Consider the following 14141-nt stretch of genomic DNA (forward strand, 5'->3'; position numbering starts at 1 on the left):
TGAGGACCATTTCTGTGTCTCCTGTTGTCATGAAGGACGGCTGACAGTCCTCCAGTGTCCAACTCTCAGGACTATAAACTCTCCCAGAGCACTGGAGCATGGAGCTGCTGATGCAAAGTGGCTCTGTATGGAAATGCTCTGACTGACTCCAACAGGGACTTGGATTACTCTGATGATGCTGTTTATCAATGGATCAATCAATTTATCAGAGTGTAGATTAGAAAAAATCAATACTTGTTTCATAAAATGTTCGCATCTTTACAACTTTTGGCCGAACTGTTTGATTTAGGGTCTCTTTGTCGTACACATGTTGAACACAGAACGACCACATCAGGGAACACTTTTTTAAATTATGTGTTTTATAGGATTTGCTGTCTTGTATTTTTGATAAAAACTTATTTGATGCGACCTGCCCATTTTCACCACTGTTTATTACATTCTTTATATTCTTTGTGTTTTTATTTCTGTGCTCTGTTATGTGCGTTGGATGTACCTTTGCTGTAATTTGGGAGAAGCCAAACACAAAATTTCCACTGAGATGAACAATAAAGTAACTCAAGTCAAACCAAATAAAATCTGATGTCTTCTGTTTACTTAAAGTTAGTTGCTAGAAAATCATTGAATTAAAAATTAAAAGGTAGAAACTGAGAAATACATTCAGAGGCAAATTTGGTGAGTTTGTTTGTGTCAAAGTCAGAGAGCCGTGTCTCTCTGCAGTCAGAGGTTTTTGTACGGCGGCTCAATGACTTTGTATCACTGTGGTACACGTTCGGTGGAGGAACCAGACTGGATGTTGGAAGTAAGTCTTATTTCTCTGAAAAGTTTCTGCATGAATACTAAAAGCAGCGCTGTAAAGTAATATCCTACATTCTGGTTTTTGTTGAATGTTTTATTTAATTAAAATTTTAATATTCTTTTTTTTTTTTTGGCTCCGTTATCATGGAGAACAACTCAGCAGCTCAACAAAACGTGACTTTATTTGTCATTTTATTGTTTGTTTTATTGGAGTTTAAATAACTTCAGACTTGAATTCTGCTTAAAAAATATTAATGCTAATGTTGGTTTTTTATTTCACCACAGTGATAAAGGTTGTTATGATGAATCAAAATGTTTCTTCTTCTAGTAAAATTGAACACAGTAAAGAAAAAATTTGCATTAGGATTTTTTTGTTATTTTTTGTATTGCATCATATATATCCTTTTCTAAATTATTTTAAAAGTTTGTTAAATAATGACTGAAATCCATGTGAGAAACACTTGATTGTCTTGAGTTCATAGCTTTTTATTTCATACTTTAAAGTGATGTATAGTTAAAGTTTTGGATGATTTTGATGAAAAAGTTTTCAAATGTGGCCAAATTGTGATATTTCCAGAGTAGTTTGATATATTTCGGGTGGCTCTGTATGATGATTCTCTCTGTGCTGGTTTGCATGAGAGGCTTCTTAAAGGGAAGTGAAACATTGTGTGAGTGAGTGACTGCTGGAGCAGAAAAACCATCTGACAGAAACTCCTTAAAGGACTAAATCAGCTCTCACACAGTAAATGTGTCCAAGTGTCTGCTGGTCGATTGACAGCCGTGTGGTCCCTGTCCTCTAAGCTGATTGCTGTCTCCTAGGTGACGTCCGTCCCTCCCTGACGGTGCTGCCCCCCTCCAGTGAGGAGCTGGAGCAGGGGAAGGCCACGCTCATGTGTCTGGCCAACAAGGGCTTCCCCTCAGACTGGAGTCTGTCCTGGAAGGTGGACGGCAGCAGCAGCAGCAGCAGCAGCAGCAGCTGGGAGGAGAGCAGGAGCCCCGGGGTGCTGGAGAAGGACGGCCGCTACAGCTGGAGCAGCACCCTGAGGCTCTCTGCAGACCAGTGGAGGAAGGTGGGCTCTGTGACCTGTGAGGCCACCCAGGGCTCCCAGACTCCACTCTCTCAGACACTGAGGAGAGACCAGTGTTCCCAGTCCTGACCTGACTCACTTTGACTCTGCTGCTGGTTTTAATCTGCTACTGCTCCATTTATCTCTTTCTTTTCTCACTCACTCTCTCATTACATGTTTCACTGATAAAGTTTTATTGCTTGTTATAACTTTTCTTACTTCAACACAATAAAGACCTTTTCATGAAATCTGTTTTTGTCACGTGTTATTGTCAAACACACGTTACTGTCTCAATAGTTCAATTCAATCCAGAAAGACTGAACTCAGCTGTGTTTAAGAGTTTGACATTTCTTGGTAATTTCTTAACAAAGAAAGAACAAGTAAAATGTCATCTTTAATTTTCCTGATTTTGAAAACTACAGGTAAACGAATCATTTAATTGTCAGTGTAAGGTTAATGTGACCCAGACATGACAGAAATAACATCAAAAAATTCAGATTTTCTTCAAGATTTTGTGACTTCAGAAAGTGTCATAACACTTGCTACATTGTTTTTCTGTCACAAAACAAATTGTGACAATATTTCAAGAGAAAATCAGTTGTACTATGTGTATCTGCTAAATGAAGTGTGAAATCAGTAGAAATGCTCATAATAAAATGATTTCAGAAGTGTCCAGGAAGTTTAATTAATCTGAGTTAACGCTAAAGTCTGTGAAGAACATGTTTTATTTCAATTATAAAGCAGGATATCATCAGCATATTGTACCATAAAATGTTTTAATATTAGTGTGATCTCAAAATTAAACACAATTTGTGTGTTTTCTGATAAACATAAGCTAATTAAAAATAAAAAATAAAAAAAAACACTGTTATTTTAGGTTTTTGATAACTTAATTGTGTGGTCGATGGATATCAGATGAATTTTAAATAAGATTTGGATCATTTTTTAAAGAGTATGGAAATAAGTAAGATGTTTATGTTTATGTTTTTGACTAATTGACAATAAACGTAGTTTAATCAGAATTTAAATATGTTGTTTAAAAAGCTGTTTTAACATAACTACCATTATAACTTTCTCATGTATGAACTGTATTTCCTGACAGTGTGCTGTGATATGGACTCCATTTTCAGCCCATTTATTTAGGATGTTTGTGTGCACAGTGTGTGTGTGTGTGTGTGTGTGTCCTCAGTGAAGTGTATCAGTCTCTGCAGTAGCTTCCAGCTGCAGCTGTCACTTCAGTTTCTGTTCAGTCTGACTGAGGGAGGTTTTTGTACGACGCTTTTTCACTGTGTGAACACATACTGACTGTTGATGCTGTGAAAACTCTGACAGTAATAAACTGCTGCATCTTCAGTCTGAACTCCACTGATGGTCAGAGTGAAGTCTAAGTTTGATCCTCTGCCTGAAAAACGATCTGGGATCCCTGATGCTCGACTGCTAGTCCAGTAAATGAGCAGTTTAGGAGTTCCTCCGTCTCTCTGTTGGTACCAGTTTAAACATGGAGGTGAGCAGCCAGCCTGCTGACTGATCCTACATGTGATGGAGACGGAGCCTCCAACAGCAGATCTCACTGCTCCACGCTGAGTCACTGTGACCTGACCTCTGGACTCTGAGGACACAGAGACAGAAACATAAAGCAGCGTCATGGTTTTGTCGGCTTCATTTCAGAGGGACGGATGTTCATAGAGGAGAGGAGTTTGATTCTCTGGACTTTACCTGTGAAGCAGCAGCAGAGGAGAGTCCAGATGAGGACGCAGGTCAAAGTCATGTTTTTGATGAGGACCATTTCTGTGTCTTCTGTTGTCATGAAGGACGGCTGACAGTCCTCCAGTGTCCAACTCTCAGGACTATAAACTCTCCCAGAGCACTGGAGCATGGAGCTGCTGATGCAAAGTGGCTCTGTATGGAAATGCTCTGACTGACTCCAACAGGGACTTGGATTACTCTGATGATGCTGTTCATCAATGGATCAATCAATTTATCAGAGTGTAGATTAGAAAAAATCAATACTAGTTTCATAAAATGTTCGCATCTTTACAACTTTTGGCCGAACTGTTTGATTTAGGGTCCCTTTGTCGTACACACGTTGAACACAGAACGACCACATCAGGGAACTTTTTTTTAAATTATTTGTTTTATAGGATTTGCTGTCTTGTATTTTTGATAAAAACTTATTTGATGCGACCTGCCCATTTTCACCACTGTTTATTGCATTCTTTATATTCTTTGTGTTTTTATTTCTGTGTTATGTGCGTTGGATGTACCTTTGCTGCACTTTGGGAGAAGCCAAAGACAAAATTTCCACTGAGATGAACAATAAAGTAACTCAAGTCAACCCAAATAAAATCTGATGTCTTCTGTTTACTTAAAGTTAGTTGCTAGAAAATCATTGAATTAAAAATTAAAAGGTAGAAACTGAAAAATACATTCAGAGGCAAATTTGGTGAGTTTGTTTGTGTCAAAGTCAGAGAGCCGTGTCTCTCTGCAGTCAGAGGTTTTTGTACGGCGGCTCAATGACTTTGTATCACTGTGGTTGACTTTTGGTGGAGGAACCAGACTGGATGTTGGAAGTAAGTCTCATTTCTCTGAAAAGTTTCTGCATGAATACTAAAAGCAATGCTGTAAAGTAATATCCTACATTCTTTTGTTGAATGTTTTATTTAATTAAAATTTTAATATTCATGTTTTTTTTTGCCTCCGTTATCATGGAGAACAACTCAGCAGCTCAACAAAACGTGACTTTATTTGTCGTTTTATTGTTTGTTTTATTGGAGTTTAAATAACTTCAGACTTGAATTCTACTTAAAAAATATTAATGCTAATGTCGGTTTTTAATATTTCACCACAGTGATAAAGGTTGTTATGATGAATCAATATGTGTCTTCTTCTAGTAAAATTGAACACAGTTAAGAAAAAGATCTGCCTTTAAAATTTTGGATTTTTTAAATTTTTTGTTTTGCATCATATATATCCTTTTCTAAATTATTTTAAAAATTTGTTAAATAATGACTGAAATCCATGTGAGAAATATTTGATTGTCTTGAGTTCATAGCTTTTTCTTTCATACTTTAAAGTAATGTATAGTTAAAGTTTTGGATGATTTTGATGAAAAAGTTTTCAAATGTGGCCAAATTGTGATATTTCCAGAGTAGTTTGATATATTTCGGGTGGCTCTGTATGATGATTCTCTCTGTGCTGGTTTGCATGAGAGGCTTCTTAAAGGGAAGTGAAACAATGTGTGAGTGAGTGACTGCTGGAGCAGAAAAACCATCTGACAGAAACTCCTTAAAGGACTAAATCAACTCTCACACAGTAAATGTGTCCAAGTGTCTGCTGGTCGATTGACAGCCGTGTGGTCCCTGTCCACTAAGCTGATTGCTGTCTCCTAGGTGACGTCCGTCCCTCCCTGACGGTGCTGCCCCCCTCCAGTGAGGAGCTGGAGCAGGGGAAGGCCACGCTCATGTGTCTGGCCAACAAGGGCTTCCCCTCAGACTGGAGTCTGTCCTGGAAGGTGGACGGCAGCAGCAGCAGCAGCAGCAGCAGCAGCAGCTGGGAGGAGAGCAGGAGCCCCGGGGTGCTGGAGAAGGACGGCCGCTACAGCTGGAGCAGCACCCTGAGGCTCTCTGCAGACCAGTGGAGGAAGGTGGGCTCTGTGACCTGTGAGGCCACCCAGGGCTCCCAGACTCCACTCTCTCAGACACTGAGGAGAGACCAGTGTTCCCAGTCCTGACCTGACTCACTTTGACTCTGCTGCTGGTTTTAATCTGCTACTGCTCTGAGTCTGCAACTCTCTCTCTCACTCTCTTTCTCTCTTTTTCTCTTGAATGCTTGAGTAAATGTTGATGGTTTCAAGATATTAAAAAAAAGTAAAGATTTCATCAAACCAGAAGTTTCCATGAGGTTATTTTCACTTTATCATTTCTTGTACACGCTGAGCTTTACAATATATTATATGGAAACATTGCACATAAATATTAGCAAACTAAACTAACATGCAACTAACATAATATTTAGTCAATTACACGTAAAAGTCCCCCAAAGACAAAGAAAAAGTGATAACGAAAAAACAGTTGACATGTATTTTAAAAATATTCTAGCTTTGGTCCAGTTAGCGAACAGATTAGTGACACCTTTAGACAAAAAATCACATTCAAGTGTATCCTGATCTTTGAAAAGCTTTTGACATTGTAGAAACAAACATATAATTAAATAGGTTTTAAGCAACATAGGGTGAGGTCTTCCACAAGGTTCAGTTCTGGTCCCTCATGTATTTCCTACATTGTCAGTGATTTGTGTTTGATGTCAAATGAAGTCTCTGGTGGGTTTCTTCTACAAGCCCTCAGTTCATCACAGCTGTACATTTCCTTATGTTACTTTATATTTTGTCTTGTTTTATCATAGACACAAATAAAAAAACAATAAGGACGGCAAAGCAGAAACATTACATAACATAGGATGTCATGAACATATATTTTAAAAATAGCTATTGTGAGTATCTCACTTAATCTTACAATTTTAAAATAGCTTACACCATTCAGGTTCATTCAGGTACAGTTGTTGCTCAAATGTTGCAAATCAGAGCAACAGCCCCTCAAAATATCTGTGCAAAGTCCTTGTTACTGATTGAACTCATTTGTACACTATAGTTTGTATATTTTATATGTGTTGGTCATTATGTGTCACATGTATTTCTTTTGATTGATTTGTGCTGTATTTCATTTATATGTGCTACTGATCCGTTTACCTAAGCTGTTAAATAACATTATTATCAATAAAAATAAAAATCTGTAGAACTTGAGTCCGTCTGAGCTATGCAGCAGTCATGTGTCACTGACGTCGCTTGAGACTGACGGCGTAATCATGGAGGATTTCTCTTCCCAGGTTAAAGCGATGAAAGCAGAGCCCTCTAAACCATCAATCTCCTGCAGCAAATGAAAGCATCAAGAGAGGATTGTGGGTGGATAGCTGCAAGCGACGAGTGCGGCAGGAGGGACGCGAATTGAGGCGAATGAAAACAAGATGAGATGCTTTATTTTGTTGCTTCTCTTCTGTCACGTTTCATCTCCGGGTAAGATCACATTTTAAATGTTTAACTTGGCTCTGCATTTTGCTCCTGCGTAGCTCCTGGACGCGCCTGTCGTTTAGTTTCACTTTTAGGCCCTCGGTTATTTTTAGAAATGCATTCTCCTCCTCCGGTTACAAAAAAATCCCCGTCCATGCCGACATGCAAACGCAGGCTGTCAAGCGATGAAAAGCGCAAACCAAAGCATCAGGGTGGCGATGCAATCTGTACCGCAAAGCCACGCTGGCTAATCCGAAACCTGAAGTAATTACCGGAAAACATGCAACAACACCAACAACAGCACGTCGCAGGACACACACACACACACACACACACACACACTGCACGCAGGGCCGGCTCTACCCAATTTGGTGCCCTAGGTGCCCTAACCCTAACCCGCACCTCCGCACCCAATAACGACACATCACGTGCTCACACATAATTTAGGAACATGTCACTGTTTATTTATTTGTAATGTTAATATATATATATATATATATATATATAGACAGAAAACACTAAGTGAGGGTGCCAGTGGGCATAGAAAATTATTATTTTATTATTATTTTCCCTCGAGGCCAAGGGGGACTGGCGGCGTGGCGGCGTCCCTCCAGCAGATGGCGCCTTAGGCGACCACCTATATCGGTGGTAAGAGCCGGTCCTGACTGCACATGTGAGCAGCGCTGGTCAGGCGGCTGCCAGCTGCTGCATCTAAAGAAGCGGCTCGCCGACTGTTTTCCGCGTGCAGCTCGTGGTTGTCGCTGACATTGACAGTGAAAGTGGTGTTTTCATAATTTGTTGACCTAAAAGCTACAGCGCACGAGAGCAGGCAGCCGCAGCAGCAGGCGGTGACAAAAAGCTGCCATCAAGTCGGACAGATTTCTGACTTTTTTCCTCAGCAGCCTTCAGTCTGCACAGGAAGTCACAGACGCACCCACATCCTGTTAGATCTGATTCCTGTTCATTATTTTATCACATCCCTATACCAGTTATTGCATTGATGACACTGTAAGCTTGTAAATTATTATACAGGCGATTTTTGATTTCTGTTTAGACTTTAGAGAGAGTTTATTGTCCGCCTCAGTGGAAATTTGTCTTCGGCTTTGCTCTAAGATACATACAAAACAATGCAACATTCAAAATATGAAACACAAATGTACAATATACAAGAGACAATAGTGCAGACAGTCAGAGCAATAATTGATATAAATATAAATAGATAGTAAAATATTATTATATTACAAAATATTAGTTCCCTTAATACAATGATCCTATGTCCATCGCCTGAATGGCATATGGAATAAAAGACTTCCTATAAATGCTACGACTGGTTTTCGGGACCCTTAATCAATCGGCAAGACAGGAGCAGTTCAAATTCTGAGTGTAATGGATGTGAGGCGTCTGCAAGTATGTGTTTGGCCTTCCTGCGTACAAACACTGTCAAATATATATCGCAGAGTTGTGTCTGATTTGCCAATCATCGTCCCTGAAATGCTGACGATCTTAGAGAGCTTCGTTTTGCTCTTTGCACTCAGGTTCCCGTCCCGTGCTGAATGACAAAATGCTTTCAACCAGGCCTCTGAATGTCTTTTCAAGTGTGTGTTGGCTGACACCAAAACAGATGCTGATTTGCTTTCTTAAAGATGCTCTCTGTATTATTGTTAAGAGTCAGGGTCTGATCAATAATTGTGCTTAAAATGTTCTACTTTTTCTACAGGCTGATCATAGAGGCCCATTTGGTTTTGTTTGTATTGTAAGTTCTTTTGTTTTGGCCACGTTCATCTGCAGTTTGCTTGCCGAACACCAGTGTTGAAGTACAGTGATCTGACTGAAGAAACTTTCATTTCACATACATTCAAATGTAAATCAGCATCATATCAGTTTGTTCCTGGATATAAATCATCTGAGCACACCTGTCACCCTCAAACTGCATCAATAAATGTATAACATCCCAACAGCTTTCAGTGCAGATCAGTCAGTCAGCTTCACATTTCTACACGTTATTTTAATTATCTTAAGAATCCTCACATCCCACTCAGGCTCCTGACCACACGTCTTTGTGCTGTTTAATAGTCCCTAAAATAATAAAAACAGTCCAGTGTTCATTTACAGTAGACTCTGTTCATGATGGATGTATTTAGTCTCTCTGACAGCAAAAACTCACTGTCAGCCACAACATAAATTCTGCTGACAAAAAAAACTTTCAAATAGGACAAATAAGCTCCAAATCTCTGAAATTCAGCAGCAATCAAAAAAAAATGTTTATATGAAACATCATGTTGATGAATTGACATCTGAACCAATCAGCTGTTCGATCAGCTGAGAGCTCTAAAATCTTCGATGTTGCGAGATTATCACCGTCCGCTTTTGCATGACGTCAGAGCGAGTCGAGCTAACCAGCATGCATTGCTCGTCGATCGCCGGTGATCAGCTCTGCACAGGACTGAATAGGCTCGGACAAACCTATTACTTGCCATACTATGAAGTACAAAAATCCAAAGGGATCGGCGGAGGAAGATAAAGAGAAAATGCAGGTTTTCATTTTTTAAAATTAACCTAAACTACAAATTAAGTGATAAACTCGATTTATCGCACAGCCCTACTTCAGCTTGATAATACTCTATGTTTAGCAGGGTCTTACTGAATACATCATATTAATGATGAGTGTTTGGATGATCATGTGTGTACATTTTATAATGATTTTATAACCATTGCTTATTTTGCAGTGAAACACTCCCTGAGGTATTTCTTAACTGCATCTTCTGGAGTCCCAAACTTCCCAGAGCTTTTGGGTGCTATATTGGTCGATGACGTTCTGGTGGCTTACTGCGACAGCAACATAAACATGGTAGAGCCAAAACAGGACTGGGGAAAAAAGATTAACGAAAACTACCCGCAGCACTTCGAGCGGTACACTCATGAGTGTCTTGAGGTTCAGCCGCACTTCTTCAAAGCTACGATTGACAATTTCAGCCAGCGCTACAACCAAACTGAAGGTACAGTATTTTCATATGTTGCATTTTATATCTTATTCCTAAAACCTAATGCATATATTGTTTGGATAACAGAAATTGTGTTTATTATGAACATGTACATGCATTCATATGTGCACATCTGCCAGGTATTTAGAGCTAGGACTGCATCAGGTGTCAAACAGGTGTCAGTGTATAAAACCGCTCGATGTGCACAGAGCACAAGAACACACTGCCTGCCATCAGCAGTCATCCATGACTTCACAGAATAGCCACCACTGTGATGTTTAAACATAGAAATGTTTATCTCACTCATATTAAGAAAAACTGCACTCATTTTTTGCTCTTGATCACGAGCACACCACAAACCTTGGAGAACAGCTGTGCATCACTTTTAATTTTTAAGATGATCTTGAGATATCTTCTGTACATCATTATTCATTACAGTCTCTGTCTCTCAGATGTCCATATTTTACAGCAGTATTTTGGCTGCGAGTGGGACGATGAGACTGGAGAGACGACTGGTTTTAATCAGTTCGGCTACAATGGAGAAGACTTTCTAGCATTGGACCTGAAGACATGGATGTGGATCGCTCCGAAACCATGGGCTGTCAGTACCAAACTGAAATGGGATGCTGATGAAGCTAGAATGACATACAATGACCATAACCTCAATCAGATGATACCTGAATGGCTGAAGATGTATTTGGCTGTAGGAAAGAGCTCTCTGCTGAGAACAGGTAAGATCACATGATCATACATCTATGCAGCCTGCTCAGACCGAACTTCCATCGCATTATCACTGCAAACAGTCTAATGCCTCTATGATAATAAAGTTGATAGACGCTTGCGATGTGTTCACAGTTGAAGTTTCACCCTATAAATCTATCAACAAGTCGTCAAAGATCACTGCTTCATAACCGGGCAGCTACATGTGCTTTGCGGGCTAACATTAGCAAGCTCCGACACTGAAGTCTGCATAGATATTAAACGGTAAATGGACCTGCACTTGTATAGCACTTTTCTAGTCGTTCGACCGCTCAAAGCGCTTTCACACTACGGGTCACATTTACACACCCATTCACACACTGGTGGCCGAGGCTACTGTACAAGGTGCCACTTGCTACTCAGTTTTTAACCATTCATACACATTTACACACCAACAGAACGGCCATCAGGAGCAATTTGGGATCCAGTATCGTGCCCAAGCATACTTTGACATGACATTAAACCACCAACCTTTTGCTTAGGGGACGAACCTCTGAGCGCCACCTTCTTAAAAAAATAAAAAGCTGGCCTCATAGGGTTAAACATGATTGAATGATTCTTTTGGATCCTAATTAAAAGTTGGAATTGTTGCAATTAAGATTGGCATTCATTGTTTTTGGTTATTCTGTCGACGTCATCCATGTACACATTTCAGCGTGCAGGGTACTTATTGTCAGGAGGCCTTAAACTTCATTATCATAGTGAAATTGGTTCAGTTATGGATTTAAATATTTTCAGGTTGGTGTAAGTAGGTCTGTAGATTTTGTCCTCAGATTATTCACTTCACAATTGTAATTTCCTGTGAAGGTAAGTTTTGATTTTATTTCTCTCTCTCTCTCTGCAGAGCGTCCCTCAGTGTCTCTCCTCCAGAAGTCTCCGTCCTCTCCAGTCAGCTGCCACGCTACAGGTTTCTACCCCGACAGAGCCGTGATGTTCTGGAGGAAAGACGGAGAGGAGATTCATGAGGACGTGGACCTCGGAGAGATCCTCCCCAACCACGATGGATCCTTCCAGATGAGCGTCGACCTGAACGTTTCATCAGTCACACCTGAAGACTGGAGCAGGTACGAGTGTGTGTTTCATCTCTCTGGTGTGAAGGACGACATCATCACCAAACTGGACAAAGCAGCGATCAGGACTAACTGGGGTAAGTGACTGCACCATCAGGTCCATCCAGTGATCGAGACAAATAAAGGTGAATGTTCTGTTGTGGTTCCAGTTTCTCCCTCAGAGTTTCCCGCTGTTGTCGGAGTCGTTGTTGGACTGCTGCTGCTGACAGTCTGCATCACTGGACTCTTCATCTGGAGAAGGAACAATAATAAAGGCAAGGAGAAAGCATCTTTTCACTAATAACAAATCAATTTTAACTCCACTGTTTCACTGTAAATGGCTGAACGGAAAAATACAGCACCGGAAAATTTAGCTTCTGTACTGAGAGCTACTTTTGTACCTTTTAAAATAACAGCAGAAATCAATGAAATGAATGTTGTTTTTTTATTCTTAGTTGATCTTAAATTTTTAACTACTTCTGTATTCATCTGTATTTCAGGATTCAGAAGAGCAAACTGTAAGTATTGTGTCAGATTATCTGTCTGTCCTTCTCCCTTTATGGAAATAATCACAATTATTAGTTTAAGACATCTCCAATGTCTCCACCTCATTCACTTTAAACTCCATCTAGTGGTTGCAAGACCACAATACAATGTAAAACCAACATAAGATACAAGATACAAAACCTGATTAGCTGTTTATTTATGCTGTAGTGTCATACAAATCTGACCAGTTTTAGCAACAGTAACAAGCTAAGACCCCTATCTATTAGAAAGTACTCATTAAAGGACAGTAGGACTTTTTCCTTGCTCATTTTTTATTGAATCAAAAAATAATAATCATGCAAATGCGGCATTGTTTGTAATTTTGTGTTTGCACAAAAAAAATCAACTTTCAATTTTCAATTTTCATACTTAGCACATCCAACTAATCTCAAATAGCAAAGAGAGATTAAAATCCCATAAGCTTGCGAGGTGGATAAATTCAACTGCTGCCTCTTTTTTTGTATGGCTTTAGATCTTCCACCTCTTCCACCCTCTTCAGTCATAGACGCAGCTCTGAACTGATCACAGTGAGTACTTCATCATGTCACGACACTGTGCAGACAGTGCACAGTCCCTCTGTCGCTCCTCCTGGAGCTAGCTGTCATGTACTGACCAACACTTTCCGTCTTGTCTACATATTGCGCTCTAGGTATCGTTCTGCGTCTGCTGTTGATGTTGCAGGATGTCACTACCGTGATGTCAACACAAGTGCATGGTGGGATTACACTGCACTTGGTTATGTTTAGCCAACAAAAGTAGACGGTACCGATGCGGGGGATGTCAACAAATGCACAGTCTGCTGCAGAGTTAGATTAGGTTTATGCAAAAGACGCTCATCATCATAAGGTGTAGAAAAAAACGTCACATTCAGACCAGAAGTGATCGAAATCCCGGGTTTGTTGGATCCATCCACTGCCGCTTCTGCACTTCAGGCTCCTTACATTGTTACTGGCAGTGTTTCAACTCGACGCCGTTCGCTGCCATATCATGCGGACATGACAGGTTCAGTCTGGCTGTGTTGTCAGCTGATGCCGCGCGTCTGGTTCTGTCCAGCCGTGCGGACACAAAAGGTTTGGCGTGGAAGTCTTACGCCAAAAGCACAGCAAAAGTGTTGATATTTGACAACTATGGACTGAAAACCGGATGAACATTCTGATATATTATTTGGTAAATTGTGAATTCTTAGAGTGTAAAAAAGAAAAACTGTTTACAAGCAGCTAATATTTATATATTGGCATAATGAATAATAATGATATATATTACTCTATATATTAATATATTTGGGCTGGTTCTCTCTTATTTGTGTTCACATATGTGTCAAAACCAGAATCAGTATGGACTGCGCTCTCACAGTATTCTCTTTATGTTCGATCCTCGAGGTACGCACAAAACTTGGCAAAAAAAAAGCTCTTAAATTTGCCGCCTCCTCTATACTTTGAATAACTTACGGAAAGACCTGAAAATGTCTGAGCTGATCACTATGTCACTTTTAAAAGATTGAGAAAATAGCACTCCTGGTCAGCTGAAATCGACATTTGCACATTTTTATGTATTTGATTGTTCTGTTTTGCATTTTAACGGAGGGTTGTGCCCCCTCTTTATATTGTTTGATAGTTGTATTTGTGTGTCTGTATTTATTGTCGTAACCTTGTTTTAAGCTGCACTCTTGGACATGCCACCTTAGAAAATAGATTTTAAATCTCAAAGAATACCTGGTTAAATAAAGGATATATTACAATTCTCAGTCAAGTAATCCCGTGTGGTTATAGGAAATAACCGGAACCAAGATTTTATCACAATACTGGCTGAAAAATTTACAAACATATACTGTATGTTTGGACCAAACATACTGTATATAATACAAAAGCAAGTTTCTCATTAC

The 14141-nt window shown here is 39.8% G+C and overlaps 1 protein-coding gene and 2 pseudogenes across 4 annotated transcripts; all 3 read left to right on the top strand.

The window, feature by feature from the left end:
• Nucleotides 1–1685: 1685 nt before the first annotated feature.
• LOC148186720 (Ig kappa-b4 chain C region pseudogene) lies at nucleotides 1686–2110 on the top strand (annotated as a pseudogene).
• Nucleotides 2111–4392: 2282 nt separating this feature from the next.
• On the top strand, nucleotides 4393–5751 carry LOC148186721 (Ig kappa-b4 chain C region pseudogene; annotated as a pseudogene). The gene is made up of 2 exons (XR_015779372.1): nucleotides 4393–4432; nucleotides 5252–5751. The product of XR_015779372.1 is annotated as an Ig kappa-b4 chain C region pseudogene (transcript).
• Nucleotides 5752–6680: 929 nt separating this feature from the next.
• LOC121957483 (major histocompatibility complex class I-related gene protein-like) lies at nucleotides 6681–14003 on the top strand. Of its 3 annotated transcripts, none has more exons than XM_042506074.2 (8): nucleotides 6682–6930; nucleotides 9651–9920; nucleotides 10358–10636; nucleotides 11509–11811; nucleotides 11884–11988; nucleotides 12214–12231; nucleotides 12732–12786; nucleotides 12909–14003. In XM_042506074.2, exons 1-7 carry the CDS (start codon nucleotides 6882–6884, stop codon nucleotides 12779–12781), a joined length of 1074 nt encoding a protein of 357 aa, XP_042362008.2. In that variant the 5' UTR covers nucleotides 6682–6881; the 3' UTR covers nucleotides 12782–12786; nucleotides 12909–14003. The 3 variants fall into 3 exon arrangements, with proteins under 3 accessions (XP_087946026.1, XP_042362008.2, XP_042362009.2); XM_042506075.2 differs by having other exon boundaries at nucleotides 12759–12786; XM_088089900.1 differs by lacking the exons at nucleotides 11509–11811; nucleotides 11884–11988; nucleotides 12214–12231; nucleotides 12732–12786; nucleotides 12909–14003 and having other exon boundaries at nucleotides 6681–6930; nucleotides 10358–10650.
• The last annotated feature ends 138 nt before the right edge of the window (nucleotides 14004–14141 follow it).

This window comes from Plectropomus leopardus, chromosome 17 (assembly GCF_026936395.1).
Source record: "Plectropomus leopardus strain MGB_pleo_1.0 chromosome 17, ASM2693639v1, whole genome shotgun sequence".
Classification (NCBI taxonomy): domain Eukaryota; kingdom Metazoa; phylum Chordata; class Actinopteri; order Perciformes; family Serranidae; genus Plectropomus; species Plectropomus leopardus.

Excerpts from the sequence above, each read along its gene's own strand:
- LOC121957483 (XM_042506074.2), top strand. The coding sequence starts at position 6,882 with ATGAGATGCTTTATTTTGTTGCTTCTCTTCTGTCACGTTTCATCTCCG. Across the intron at positions 9,921-10,357 it reads GCGCTACAACCAAACTGAAG|ATGTCCATATTTTACAGCAG; the intron begins GTACAGTATTTT and ends TCTGTCTCTCAG. Across the intron at positions 10,637-11,508 it reads GAGCTCTCTGCTGAGAACAG|AGCGTCCCTCAGTGTCTCTC; the intron begins GTAAGATCACAT and ends CTCTCTCTGCAG.